Source organism: Oncorhynchus nerka, linkage group LG15 (assembly GCF_034236695.1).
Source record: "Oncorhynchus nerka isolate Pitt River linkage group LG15, Oner_Uvic_2.0, whole genome shotgun sequence".
Taxonomy (NCBI): domain Eukaryota; kingdom Metazoa; phylum Chordata; class Actinopteri; order Salmoniformes; family Salmonidae; genus Oncorhynchus; species Oncorhynchus nerka.
This window is the reverse complement of record NC_088410.1, coordinates 15481945-15496944: the sequence shown is the minus strand read 5'-3', so window position 1 is coordinate 15496944 and position 15000 is coordinate 15481945. Positions and strand designations below refer to the sequence as shown.

The window sequence follows — 15000 nt, the reverse complement described above, 5'->3', positions numbered from 1 at the left end:
TAGTGGTGTCTCTATGTAGTGGTGTCTCTCTTTATGTAGTGGTATCTCAATGTAGTGGTGTCTCTCTTTATGTAGTGGTGTCTCAATGTAGTGGTGTCTCTCTTTATGTAGTGGTTTCTCTATGTAGTGGTGTCTCTCTTTATGTAGTGTTGAGGTGTCTCTCTTTATGTAGTGGTGTCTCTCTATATGTAGTGGTGTCTCTCTTTATGTAGTGTTGTGTTGTCTCTCTTTATGTAGTGTTGTGTTGTCTCTCTTTATGTAGTGTTGTGTTGTCTCTCTTTATGTAGTGTTGTGGTGTCTCTCTTTATGTAGTGTTGTGTTGTCTCTTTATGTAGTGTTGTGGTGTCTCTCTTTATGTAGTGTTGTGGTGTCTCTCTTTATGTAGTGTTGTGGTGTCTCTCTTTATGTAGTGTTGTGGTGTCTCTCTTTATGTAATGTTGTGGTGTCTCTCTTTATGTAGTGTTGTGGTGTCTCTCTTTATGTAGTGTTGGGGTGTCTCTCTTTATGTAGTGTTTTCTCTCTTTATGTAGTGTTGTGGTGTCTCTCTTTATGTAGTGTTGTGTTGTCTCTCTTTATGTAGTGTTGTGGTGTCTCTCTTTATGTAGTGTTGTGGTGTCTCTCTTTATGTAGTGTTGTGGTGTCTCTCTTTATGTAGTGTTGTGGTGTCTCTCTTTATGTGGTGTTGTGGTGTCTCTCTTTATGTAGTGTTGTGGTGTCTCTCTTTATGTAGTGTCTCTCTTTATGTGGTGTTGTGGTGTCTCTCTTTATGTAGTGTTGTCTCTCTTTATGTTGTGTTGTGGTGTCTCTCTTTATGTAGTGTTGTGTTGTCTCTCTTTATGTAGTGTTGTGGTGTCTCTCTTTATGTAGTGTTGTGTTGTCTCTCTTTATGTAGTGTTTTCTCTCTTTATGTAGTGTAGTGGTGTCTCTCTTTATGTAGTGTTGTGGTCTCTCTCTTTATGTAGTGGTGTCTCTCTTTATGTGGTGTTGTGTTGTCTCTCTTTATGTAGTGTTGTGGTGTCTCTCTTTATGTAGTGTTGTGGTATCTCTCTTTATGTAGTGTTGTGGTGTCTCTCTTTATGTAGTGTAGTGGTCTCTCTTTATGTAGTGTTGTGGTGTCTCTCTTTATGTAGTGTTGTGGTGTCTCTCTTTATGTAGTGTTGTGGTGTCTCTCTTTATGTAGTGTTGTGGTGTCTCTCTTTATGTAGTGTTGTGGTGTCTCTCTTTATGTAGTGTTGTGGTGTCTCTCTTTATGTAGTGTTGTAGTGTCTCTCTTTATGTAGTGTTGTGTTGTCTCTCTTTATGTGGTGTTGTGGTGTCTCTTTATGTGGTGTTGTGTTGTCTCTCTTTATGTAGTGGTGTCTCTCTTTATGTAGTGTTGTGGTGTCTCTCTTTATGTAGTGTTGTGTTGTCTCTCTTTATGTAGTGTTGTGGTGTCTCTCTTTATGTAGTGGTGTCTCTCTTTATGTAGTGTTGTGGTGTCTCTCTTTATGTAGTGTTGTAGTGTCTCTCTTTATGTGGTGTTGTGGTGTCTCTCTTTATGTGGTGTTGTGGTGTCTCTCTCGTTGTGATGTGTGTTAAATATAAAATGTAGAAATATATGTATTACTGTAAACAGCACTTTAAATGAGAAGTCGGATCCTCAGCCACTTCATTAAATTAAGTCTAGTAAATCACCATTCTGTTGGAGAGTTATAGAGCATTGTTTTGTGTGTTTGAATGTGTTACTGTTGACTTTGTTACACACACACACACACCTCCCGCTATCAGTTTATGGCTGTTTTTCTTGGCAGAAAGAGTGTAGCAGACAAACACACAGTGGTGTTCTGTCTGTGTTCACGTGTGTCGGGGAGAGTACACGTTCCCTATTTTAGTTCAAGGAGAGAGTTGGTAAGCCGAGAAAGCATTTAACCTTTCCCACTCACGCTATCTCTTTTCTCTGTCTCTCTCTCTCTCCCCTTGCTTTCTCTCTCTCTGTCTTTTCTCTGTCTCTCTCTCTCTCTCTCTCTCTCCCCTTGCTTTCTCTCTCTCTGTCTTTTCTCTGTCTCTCTCTCTCTCCCCTTGCTTTCTCTCTCTCTGTCTTTTCTCTGTCTCTCTCTCTCTCCCCTTGCTTTCTCTCTCTCTGTCTTTTCTCTGTCTCTCTCTCTCCCCTTGCTTTCTCTCTCTGTCTTTTCTCTGTCTCTCTCTCTCCCCTTGCTTTCTCTCTCTCTGTCTTTTCTCTGTCTCTCTCTCTCCCCTTGCTTTCTCTCTCTGTCTTTTCTCTGTCTCTCTCTCTCCCCTTGCTTTCTCTCTCTCTGTCTTTTCTCTGTCTCTCTCTCTCCCCTTGCTTTCTCTCTCTCTGTCTTTTCTCTGTCTCTCTCTCTCCCCTTGCTTTCTCTCTCTCTGTCTTTTCTCTGTCTCTCTCCCCTTGCTTTCTCTCTCTCTGTCTTTTCTCTGTCTCTCTCTCTCCCCTTGCTTTCTCTCTCTCTGTCTTTTCTCTGTCTCTCTCTCTCCCCTTGCTTTCTCTCTCTCTGTCTTTTCTCTGTCTCTCTTTCTCTCCCTTGCTTTCTGGAAACACGACTGTTTTCTACTGAACACTAGACAACTCTACCTAATTACTACTGGAAACACAACTGTTTTCCTACTGAACACTACACAACTCTACCTGATTACTACTGGAAACACTACTGTTTTCAACACTACACAACTCTACCTGATTACTACTGGAAACACAACTGTTTTTCTACTGAACACAACACAACTCTACCTGATTACTACTGGAAACGTGACTGTTTTCTACTGAACACAACACAACCCTACCTGATTACTACTGGAAACACGACTGTTTTCAACACTAGACAACTCTACCTGATTACTACTGGAAACACGACTGTTTTCTACTGAACACTACACAACTCTACCTGATTACTACTGGAAACACGACTGTTTTTCTACTGAACACTAGACAACTCTACCTGATTACTACTGGAAACACTACTGTTTTCAACACTAGACAACTCTACCTGATTACTACTGGAAACACGACTGTTTTCCTACTGAATACTACACAACTGAGAGTATTATTGTTGTTGCCCTGACGACAACCCAGAACTCTGCCTTCTCTCCCCTCATCCTACCTCTCCTTCTTTCCTCTCCTCATCTTCCTCATCTCCCGTCCTGTCCTCCTCATTGTCCTCTTCCATTCCCTATCTCCTTTGCCCTCTTCCTACTCTTCATCCTCCATTCCCCCTCCTCCTCCTCTTCCTGTGGAATGTTAGTTGTGGCCCGGGGTTACCTATGGCAACGTGTGTGTGTGTGTGTGTGTGTGTGTGTGTGTGTGTGTGTGTGTGTGTGTGTGTGTGTGTGTGTGTGTGTGTGTGTGTGTGTGTGTGTGTGTGTGTGTGCGTGCGTGTGTGTGTGCTGCCTTTACTGCAGGGGAGAATAATGCTCTGTTGTTAACGAGGGAGTAGGGCTGGTGGGAGGTTGGTAAACATACAGGTTGACTGGAGCTGTGTGAAGGACTAGATTTATAGAGCAGGCCTACTGTGTCCATGACTAACAAACATCGGCTTGAGTCTCTGATGGCACCCTATTCCCTATATAGTGCACTACTTTAGACCAGAGCCCTATTCCCTATATAGTGCACTACTTTAGACCAGAGCCCTATTCCCTATATAGTGCACTACTTTAGACCAGAGCCCTATTCCCTATATAGTGCACTACTTTAGACCAGAGCCCTAGTCCCTATATAGTGCACTACTTTAGACCAGAGCCCTAGTGCCTATATAGTGCACTACTTCTAGCCGTATGCTACGGTCAAAAGACCAACTCAGTGGCCCTGAGATTGAAAGGTTGGGATTTGAGTTTAGTCAACCAATCAGACTCCGGCTGAGTCATACCAAAGAGAGCATTCATTAGATGGATTGGGCGTAAGGCCCTGCGATAGACTAGTGTCCTGTCCAGGGGGTGTACTGGTACATCAGGCTGCCTCACCCTACAGAAACAGGAGATAGACTAGTGTCCTGTCCAGGGGGTGTACTGGTACATCAAGCTGCCTCACCCTACAGAAACAGGAGATAGACTAGTGTCCTGTCCAGGGGGTGTACTGGTACATCAGGCTGCCTCACCCTACAGACACAGGAGATAGACTAGTGTCCTGTCCAGGGGGTGTACTGGTACATCAGGCTGCCTCACCCTACAGAAACAGGAGATAGACTAGTGTCCTGTCCAGGGGGTGTACTGGTACATCAGGCTGCCTCACCCTACAGACACAGGAGATAGACTAGTGTCCTGTCCAGGGGGTGTACTGGTACATCAGGCTGCCTCACCCTACAGAAACAGGAGATAGACTAGTGTCCTGTCCAGGGGGTGTACTGGTACATCACTACAGAAACAGGAGATAGACTAGTGTCCTGTCCAGGGGGTGTACTGGTACATCAAGCTGCCTCACCCTACAGAAACAGGAGATAGACTAGTGTCCTGTCCAGGGGGTGTACTGGTACATCAGGCTGCCTCACCCTACAGAAACAGGAGGAGTCCATAGACATCAAGTGTACAGAAACCTGTCCCAGGGGGTGTACTGGTACATCAGGCTGCCTCACCCTACAGAAACAGGAGATAGACTAGTGTCCTGTCCAGGGGGTGTACTGGTACATCAGGCTGCCTCACCCTACAGAAACAGGAGATAGACTAGTGTCCTGTCCAGGGGTGTACTGGTACATCAGGCTGCCTCACCCTACAGAAACAGGAGATAGACTAGTGTCCTGTCCAGGGGGTGTACTGGTACATCAGGCTGCCTCACCCTACAGAAACAGGAGATAGACTAGTGTCCTGTCCAGGGGGTGTACTGGTACATCAGGCTGCCTCACCCTACAGAAACAGGAGATAGACTAGTGTCCTGTCCAGGGGGTGTACTGGTACATCAGGCTGCCTCACCCTACAGAAACAGGAGATAGACTAGTGTCCTGTCCAGGGGGTGTACTGGTACATCAGGCTGCCTCACCCTACAGAAACAGGAGATAGACTAGTGTCCTGTCCAGGGTGTACTGGTACATCAGGCTGCCTCACCCTACAGAAACAGGAGATAGACTAGTGTCCTGTCCAGGGGTGTACTGGTACATCAGGCTGCCTCACCCTACAGAAACAGGAGATAGACTAGTGTCCTGTCCAGGGGGTGTACTGGTACATCAGGCTGCCTCACCCTACAGAAACAGGAGATAGACTAGCATCCTGTCCAGGGGGTGTACTGGTACATCAGGCTGCCTCACCCTACAGAAACAGGAGATAGACTAGTGTCCTGTCCAGGGGGTGTACTGGTACATCAGGCTGCCTCACCCTACAGAAACAGGAGATAGACTAGTGTCCTGTCCAGGGGTGTACTGGTACATCAGGCTGCCTCACCCTACAGAAACAGGAGATAGACTAGTGTCCTGTCCAGGGGGTGTACTGGTACAGAAACATCAGGTCCTGCCTCACCCTACAGAAACAGGAGATAGACTAGTGTCCTGTCCAGGGGGTGTACTGGTACATCAGGCTGCCTCACCCTACAGAAACAGGAGATAGACTAGTGTCCTGTCCAGGGGGTGTACTGGTACATCAGGCTGCCTCACCCTACAGAAACAGGAGATAGACTAGTGTCCTGTCCAGGGGTGTACTGGTACATCAGGCTGCCTCACCCTACAGAAACAGGAGATAGACTAGTGTCCTGTCAGGGTGTACTGGTACATCAAGCTGCCTCACTACAGAAACAGGAGATAGACTAGTGTCCTGTCCAGGGGGTGTACTGGTACATCATTCTGCCTCACCCTACAGAAACAGGAGATAGACTAGTGTCCTGTCCAGGGGGTGTACTGGTACATCAGGCTGCCTCACCCTACAGAAACAGGAGATAGACTAGTGTCCTGTCCAGGGGGTGTACTGGTACATCATTCTGCCTCACCCTACAGAAACAGGGGATAGACTAGTGTCCTGTCCAGGGGGTGTACTGGTACATCAGGCTGCCTCACCCTACAGAAACAGGAGATAGACTAGTGTCCTGTCCAGGGGTTCCTGCCCCTTTGAGCTGTTCCGTCTTGAACAAACTACTAGGCTACTGACTTGTACTATATAGGAGGAATGATCTCTGGTCTAGAGTAGTGTACTATATAGGAGGAATGGTCTCTGGTCTAGAGTAGTGTACTATATAGGAGGAATGGTCTCTGGTCTAGAGTAGTGTACTATATAGGAGGAATGGTCTCTGGTCTAGAGTAGTGTACTATATAGGAGGAATGGTCTCTGGTCTAGAGTAGTGTACTATATAGGAGGAATGGTCTCTGGTCTAGAGTAGTGTACTATATAGGAGGAATGGTCTCTGGTCTAGAGTAGTGTACTATATAGGAGGAATGGTCTCTGGTCTAGAGTAGTGTACTATATAGGGTACCATTTGGAATGTATGGAATGTCAATGTGTCTGTGATGTAATGTGACTGACCCAGGATTGACCTCAGAGTGGTTTGTAACTGTGTTTCTCAGGTTGTCTGTCAGTTTCAGTGTATTGATTTTGCTTCTTGTCTTTGCATCCGGCCGGCTTTGTATCTTCTTCCCCCCTTTCACCTCCACATTAACATTCCATCCACCACATCCTCCTGTTCTTAACCATGTTGGCAACTCTTCTACCTCCTCTCCATCTCTCCATCTCCTCCTCCCCCACCTCTCCTTTCTCTCCTCACCCCACTCTCCATCTCCTCCTCCCCCACCTCTCCTCTCTCTCCTCGCCCCACATCTCTCCATCTCCTCCCCCACCTCTCCTCTCTCTCCTCACCCCACATCTCTCCATCTCTCCATCTCCTCCTCTCCCACCTCTCCTCTCTCTCCTCACCCCACATCTCTCCATCTCTCCATCTCCTCCCCCACCTCTCATTAACATTCCTCTCCTCTCTCTCCTCACCCCACATCTCTCCATCTCTCCATCTCCTCATCCCCCATCTCTCCTCTCTCTCTCCTCACCCCACATCTCTCCATCCTCCTCCCCACCTCTCCTCTCTCTCTCCCTCGCCCCACATCTCTCCATCCCCTCCTCCCCCACCTCTCCTCTCTCTCTCCTCGCCCCACATCTCTCCATCTCCTCCTCCCCCACCTCTCCTCTCTCTCTCCTCGCCCCACATCTCTCCATCCTCCTCCACCACCTCTCCTCTCTCTCTCCTCGCCCCACATCTCTCCATCTGCTCCTCCCCCACCTCTCCTCACCCCACATCTCTCCATCTCCTCCTCCCCCACCTCTCCTCGCCCCACATCTCTCCATCTCCTCCTCCCCCAACTCTCCTCTCTCTCTCCTCGCCCCACATCTTTCCATCTCCTCCTCCCCCACCTCTCCTCTCTCTCTCCTCGCCCAACATCTCTCCATTCCCTGTCCATCTCCTCCTCCCCCACCTCTCCTCTCTCTCTCCTCGCCCCACATCTCTCCATTCCCTCTCCACCCTTCCACCCTGTGCCTCCCCACCACCTTTCCACTCCCTCATCTCTTCAACCCCACCACCTCCTCCCCTTTCCACCCCCCTCTCCACCACCACCTCTGCCCCTACACCGCTCCTCCACCCCCCTTCTGTGCCCCCTCCCCAGCAGATTGTCAAGGAGGGGGACAGCAACAATGATGGAGAGTTGGACTTCCAGGAGTTCCGGCAGTACCTCCGGTCCCACGAGGAAGAGCTCCGACTCATGTTCCTCAGCCTGGACCGCAACAACGACGGTTTGTAAAGATAAATATGAACCCGTCTTACGTCCGGGCTCCAGAATCACAGTGAGCTAAATGGTCTTACGTCCGGGCTCCAGAATCACAGGGAGCTAAATGGACTTACGTCCGGGCTCCAGAATCACAGGGAGCTAAATGGACTTACGTCCGGGATCCAGAATCACAGGGAGCTAAATGGTCTTACGTCCGGGCTCCAGAATCACAGGGAGCTAAATGGACTTACGTCCGGGCTCCAGAATCACAGGGAGCTAAATGGACTTACGTCCGGGATCCAGAATCACAGGGAGCTAAATGGACTTACGTCCGGGCTCCAGAATCACAGGGAGCTAAATGGACTTACATCCGGGCTCCAGAATCACAGGGAGCTAAATGGACTTACGTCCGGGCTCCAGAATCACAGGGAGCTAAATGGACTTACGTACGGGCTCCAGAATCACAGGGAGCTAAATGGACTTACGTCCGGGCTCCAGAATCACAGGGAGCTAAATGGACTTACGTCCGGGCTCCAGAATCACAGGGAGCTAAATGGACTTACGTCCGGGCTCCAGAATCACAGGGAGCTAAATGGTCTTACGTACGGGCTCCAGAATCACAGGGAGCTAAATGGACTTACGTCCGGGCTCCAGAATCACAGGGAGCTAAATGGACTTACGTACGGGCTCCAGAATCACAGGGAGCTAAATGGACTTACGTCCGGGCTCCAGAATCACAGGGAGCTAAATGGTCTTACGTCCGGGCTCCAGAATCACAGGGAGCTAAATGGTCTTACGTCCGGGCTCCAGAATCACAGGGAGCTAAATGGACTTACGTCCGGGATCCAGAATCACAGTGAGCTAAATGGACTTACGTCCGGGCTCCAGAATCACAGGGAGCTAAATGGACTTACGTCCGGGCTCCAGAATCACAGGGAGCTAAATGGACTTACGTCCGGGCTCCAGAATCACAGGGAGCTAAATGGACTTACGTCCGGGATCCAGAATCACAGGGAGCTAAATGGTCTTACGTCCGGGCTCCAGAATCACAGTGAGCTAAATGGACATCCTCTGTAGTTGTTTAACTAAAATACGCAGACGTGTGCAGACCCACATTTGTAACTTGATAGAAATATACAATATAGCCAATTTTGCAAAGCTCACTGGGTTCTTGTGTTACGTACGTACATAAGGTATGTGAATACAATACACACTGAGAAACACAATCAAAACACACACAGTCAAATACACACACCAACTCTGACGTGGATACTATGTTTGCAGGTGAGATAGATGTATCAGAGATTCAGCAGTCCCTTCAAACTCTGGGAATAGCTGTGAGTCTGAAGGAGGCTGCCACGATCATGAAGAGGTCTGTACAATCTACTCTACTCATATCTACGCTATAATGATACAGTCTACTCTGGTTATATCTATGCTGTAATTGCGCAATCTAGTATGAATTGTAGAATGGCTTTGTATTCTACAATTGGAGTTGTCAGACAACTATACTTTTATGTTTGTGGGTGTGAGTTTGCATGATTATTTGTTTGTGTGTGTGTGTGTGTGTGTGTGTGTGTGTTCGTCCATGCATGTGTGGGTGTGTGTCCATCTATGTGTGTGTGTTTGCGTCGGTCCATGCAAGTGTATGTGTATGTCTTCTAGGGTCGTCTTGGTCGACCGAGAGTCGTCCTGTTCTTTTGACCAATCGATTGGTTGAAATGTTGAAACTTCTTTTTCCATATATAGACAGACACGCCCCCTATGTGTTTGAATGAAACCAACTACATGTTGCACTGAGCTTGTCTGATGCTTTAAGCACAGTGTTTGGACTAAATAATTAAGATGCACAAATGACTGAAGAAAGAGCCCGATGGTCACACTGTGTTAAAGTGTCTGTGTGACTGGTGCACGGTGTCTCTCTCTCCTCCCTACTGCAGAGAAAAGGCACAACAGCACAGCTGAGAGTTTATTGTCTGTCTGTGTTGAAGTGTCTGTGTGACTGGTGCACAGTGTCTCTCTCTCCTCCCTACTGCAGAGAAAAGGCACAACAGCACAGCTGAGAGTTTATTGTCTGTTTGTGCTGAAGCTGTGACGTCATTTCAGCCGTTTAGTTTCTTACTGGTTTCTGACTGAAAAGTTCTGTTAACGAAATAATCTAATTTGTTCAGGAACAACATTCCCTATTCCCTCAACCCTTGTTCCTATTAGGAACAACATTCCCTAATCCCTCAACCCTTGTTCCTATTAGGAACAACATTCCCTAATCCCTCAACCCTTGTTCCTAATAGGAACAACATTCCCTAATCCCTCAACCCTTGCTTTCTTTACATGAAACATGTAAGCATCGCATGCATGTGACCAATAGGACCTGACCTATAGCCTATCATAATCACATCAATAAATTGGTTATACCAAATCCAAACACACGCAAAATGGATGCAGAGGACTTGACAAAGAATCTGGAAGCGGTCTAATGTTTACTGGTTGCTCAGGCGGGAAAGGGGAAGTCAGGTCTGTGGAAGACATTTGACTTAGTTGTGGAGACTACAGGAGATCCAGGAAAAAGGAAGGTTTAGGAGCGAGAGCTGTGTGTTAGAGCTGTGTGTTAGAGCTGTGTGTTAGAGCTGTGTGTTTATTCTGTGTGACAAACAGGTGCTGTTAGATTACAATATATTTTGTTCTGCCTGTTTGGAACAGTGTAAACAACACTACATAACGTATAAGTAATACCAGTCTGTTCTAACGGAAAACATTTGTAAAGCCTTTATTACAGCAGAGCAAAGATTAAAAACAGACGAATCTGTGAAATGACTTTATCCAACATTTTGCCGTTGCATGAGGCTTGGTGCTCATGGAATCAGTAGGCTGTTAAACAAACACTCAAACAGGGGACAGAAGCAGGATCTGTCTTATTTCTGTTGAGATGTACATGAGTGATTTATAAAGCCTGGGACATTTAACAGTTAGGCTATTGATTATAGATCTAGTTAAATAGTTTCCTCTCTCCTCAATTTTCTTAGACAATTAGGCTCAAGGCAAAAGGGCTGTTTCCTCGTCTCTGCTGCTGCCTCGGCCACATTGTTCTCAATCCCAATATGCTGGTTAACTTGTTGTCAGGGAAAGGTGCCAATTCTACGGCTCACTGAAGATGATGTTTCAGAACCGCGGACAGCGACCGTATCCAACGCGGGAGAAAGAGCATTTGTTATGAAATAATATTTGATTTATTATTGTTGCACCATTATTTGAACATAATATAACCATATTCAATTTCAGTATCACATGTCTTAGAGTGATGGACTGTGCCACCCCCACGGCCTCCACAATGGATTAGTCCACTGAGACAGGAGCCAATCAGACGGTGTCTTGTACAAAAACAAGATATACTAATGTGCTACTGCTGGACTAAAGAAATGTCGGTCGACCAACAGCCTGTCAACCCGAACAATCCACCAGTCTATCAAATGGGGTCAGCCCTAGTGTGTCCGTCCGTGTGTGTGTGTGTGTGTGTGTCCATGTGTGTGTGTGTGTCCGTCTGTGTGTGTGTGTGTGTGTGTCGTGCTATGTGTAACATTCTCTCTGTCTCTGGTCAGTATTGACAGGGATGGTAACATGACCATCGACTGGGATGAGTGGCGAGATCACTTCCTGTTCAACCCCATACACAGTCTGGAAGACATCTCTCGCTACTGGAAACACTCTCATGTGAGTCACACACACACACACACACACACACACACGCGCACACACACACACACACACACACACACACACACACACACACACACACACACACACACACACACACAGAGGAAACCCAGCAGAGATGTAGCCTGGATACCAGTCTGACAACTTTGTTGTATAGTAAAACTAAGTCGAATGTCAAATGACTCTCCCTCCATCCTCTCCTCTCCCTTTCGCTCCTCCCCTCCATCCCTACCTCTCCCTCCTCCCCCCATCCCCACCTCTCCCCCTCCATCCCTACCTCTCCCTCCTCCCCTGTCCCTCCTCCCCCTCCATCCCTACATCTCCCTCCTCCCCCTCCATCCCTACCTTTCCCTTCTCCCCCTACCTGTTTCCCCTTCCCCCTCTCCCTCCTTCCCCCTCTCCCTCCTTCCCCCTCTTCCTCCTTCCCCCCTCTCCCTCTGTCTAGATGCTGGACATAGGAGACAACCTGACCTGTCCTGATGAGTTCTCCGAGCAGGAGAAGAAGTCAGGGTTCGTCTGGAGACAGCTGATGGCTGGAGCTATGGCAGGATCAGTCTCCCGGACCGGCACCGCCCCACTGGACCGCCTTAAAGTCTTCCTGCAGGTGAGGAGAGGAGAAGAGAAGAGAGGACAGAAGAGGAGAACAGGAATTTGGGGAGAGGAGAGGAGAGGAAGGTAGAGTTGAGTAGAGGGAAGGGGAGGAGACTAGAGGAAAGGAGGGAAGATAAGAGGAGAGGGGAGGAGACTAGAGGAGAGGGGAGGAGACTAGAGGAGAGGGGAGGAAAAGAGAGGAGAGAGGAGGAGACTAGAGGAAAGGAGGGAAGATAAGAGAGGGGAGGAGACTAGAGGAGAGGGGAGGAAAAGAGAGGAGAGGGGAGGAGACTAGAGGAGAGGGGAGGAAAAGAGAGGAGAGGGGAGGAGACTAGAGGAGAAGGGAGGAGAGGAAGGTAGAGTTGAGTAGAGGGAAGGGGAGGAGACTAGAGGAAAGAAGAGGAGAGGGGAGGAAAAGAGAGGAGAGGGGAGGAGACTAGAGGAAAAGAGGGAAGATAAGAGGAGGGGGGAGGAGAGGAGAGGGGAGCAGACATTATGAGAGGAGAGGAGAGGGGAGCAGACATTATGAGAGGATAGGAGAGGAGAGGAGAGGAGAGGGGAGCAGACATTATGAGAGGATAGGATAGGAGAAGAGAGGAGACATTATGAGAGGATAGGAGAGGAGAGGGGAGGGGGAGACTAGAGGAGAGGAGAGGAGAGGAGAGGAAAAGAGAGGAGAGGGGAGGAGACTAGAGGAGAAGGGAGGAGAGGAGAGGAAGGGAGAGTTGAGTAGAGGGAAGGGGAGGAGACTAGAGGAAAGGAGGGAAGAGGAGAGGAGAGGAGAGGAGAGGAGAGGAAAAGAGAGGAGATGAGAGGAGACATTATGAGAGGATAGGAGAGGAGAGGGGAGGGGGGGGAGACTAGAGGAGAGGAGAGGGAGAGGAGAGGAGAGGAGAGGAGAGGAAAAGAGCGGAGAGGGGAGGAGACTAGAGGAGAAGGGAGGAGAGGAGAGGAAGGGAGAGTTGAGTAGAGGGAAGGGGAGGAGACTAGAGGAAAGGAGGGAAGAGGAGAGGAGAGGAGAGGAGAGGAGAGGAGAGGAGAGGAGAGGAGAGGAGAGGAGAGGAGAGGAGAGGAGAGGAGAGGAGAGGAGAGGAAGGTGGTTGGTGAAATGAAGTTGCCCCTACACACTGGTCTAAGTTCAGCTTCACATGCCTCCTCTAAATGGTTGAGGTTAGGATAGGGGGACGGTAAACTGTTCCTAGATCTGGTCCTGAGGTGGAGATGTGTATTCAGCTCCACCTGGTGGGGATGTGAAGTATCACCACTGAAAGATTCTAACTACAGAGTGGTTATCTAACTTGTGTACTGTACATCATGTGTTCACTCCAGATCACTCTGGGCTCGTAATATTATATGACATGATCGACTAGTCAGGTCTGAATAAGAGTGTCTAGAGCTTGTGTCAAAAGCAGTGTACTTAAGAGGGTGTCATTTAGGACACCCCTCCTGATACACTGTGTCTGTGTCCCCCCCAGGTACATGGCTCGACCCCGGGGAACCCTGCAGGGGCCCTTGGGGTGGGGAACATGGTCAGTGGGCTGAGGGCCATGGTGAAGGAGGGGGGATTCAGTTCCCTGTGGAGGGGCAACGGGGTGAACGTCATGAAGATCGCCCCCGAGACCGCCATCAAGTTCTGGGCCTACGAACAGGTGGAGTACTACATACTACACTACACTACACACTACACTACACCACTACACTACACCATACTACACTAGATCGCCCCCGAGATCGCCATCAAGTTCTGGGCCTACGAACAGGTGGAGTACTACATACTACACTACACTACACACTACACTACACCACTACACTACACCATACTACACTAGATCGCCCCCGAGACCGCCATCAAGTTCTGGGCCTATGAACAGGTGGAGTGGAGCGGGACTGGGAGCCACAGACAACTAGACTACACTACACTACACTACACCACACTACTCTACACTACACTACACTACACTACACCACACTACACTACACTACACTACACCACACCACACTACACTACACCACACTACACTACACCACACTACACTACACTACACCACACTACACCACACTACACTACACCACACTACACTACACCACACTACACTACACCACACCACACTACACTACACCACACCACACTACACTACACTACACCACACTACACTACACCACACCACACTACACTACACTACACCACACCACACTACACCACACTACACCACACCACACTACACTACACTACACTACACTACACCACACTACACTACACTACACTACACCATCCTGTTCCTGATCTTTCTGACATCTGTCACTTTCACATCATCATCCACTGCTGTCTCTCTGTCTCTCCCTCTCTCTGTCTCTCCCTCTCTCTCTCTGTCTCTCTCTCTCTCTGTCTCTCTGTCTCTCTCTCTCTCTCTCCCTCTCTCTCTTTCTTTCTCTCTCTCTCCCTCTGTCTTTCTCTCTCCCTCTCTCTCTTTCTCTCTCTCTCTCTCTATCTGTCTCTCTCTCTCTGTCTCTCTCTGTCTCTCTCTGTCTCTCCTCTCTCTCTCTCTCTTCTCTCTCTCTCTCTCTCTCTCTCTCTCTCTCTCTCTCTCTCTCTCTCTCTCTCTCTCTCTCTCTCTCTCTCTCTCTCTCTCTCTCTCTCTCTCTCCCTCTCTCTCTTTCTTTCTCTCTCTCTCCCTCTGTCTTTCTCTCTCCCTCTCTCTCTCTCTCTCTCTCTCCTCTCTCTCTCTCTCTCTCTCTCTCTCTCTCTCTCTCTCTGTCTCTCTCTCTCTCCCTCTGTCTCTCTCTCTCTCTCTCTCTCTCTCTCTGTAGATTAAGAGGTGGATGCGTGGCAGTAAGGAGAGGGGACCTCTGAGGGTTCATGAGAGGTTTGTAGCTGGGTCGTTAGCAGGAGCTACCGCTCAGACAGCCATCTACCCTATGGAGGTTAGAGCACACACACTCACACTCAAAAATACACATAAACACACACATTAAAATACACATACACACACTAAAATAATGTACACACACACACAGTAAAATACAC

The 15000-nt window shown here is 48.4% G+C and overlaps 1 protein-coding gene across 1 annotated transcript in view; it reads left to right on the top strand.

The window, feature by feature from the left end:
• The window catches only part of LOC135559785 (mitochondrial adenyl nucleotide antiporter SLC25A23-like), a 20192-nt gene that overhangs the window by 2579 nt on the left and 2613 nt on the right, over positions 1-15000 (top strand). Inside the window, exons 2-7 of the mRNA XM_065000660.1 lie at positions 6886-7698; positions 8958-9045; positions 11270-11381; positions 11830-11988; positions 13451-13624; positions 14784-14897. Coding sequence (XP_064856732.1) covers positions 6886-7698; positions 8958-9045; positions 11270-11381; positions 11830-11988; positions 13451-13624; positions 14784-14897 — 1460 coding nt within the window. The remainder of the gene's footprint in view (positions 1-6885; positions 7699-8957; positions 9046-11269; positions 11382-11829; positions 11989-13450; positions 13625-14783; positions 14898-15000) is intronic.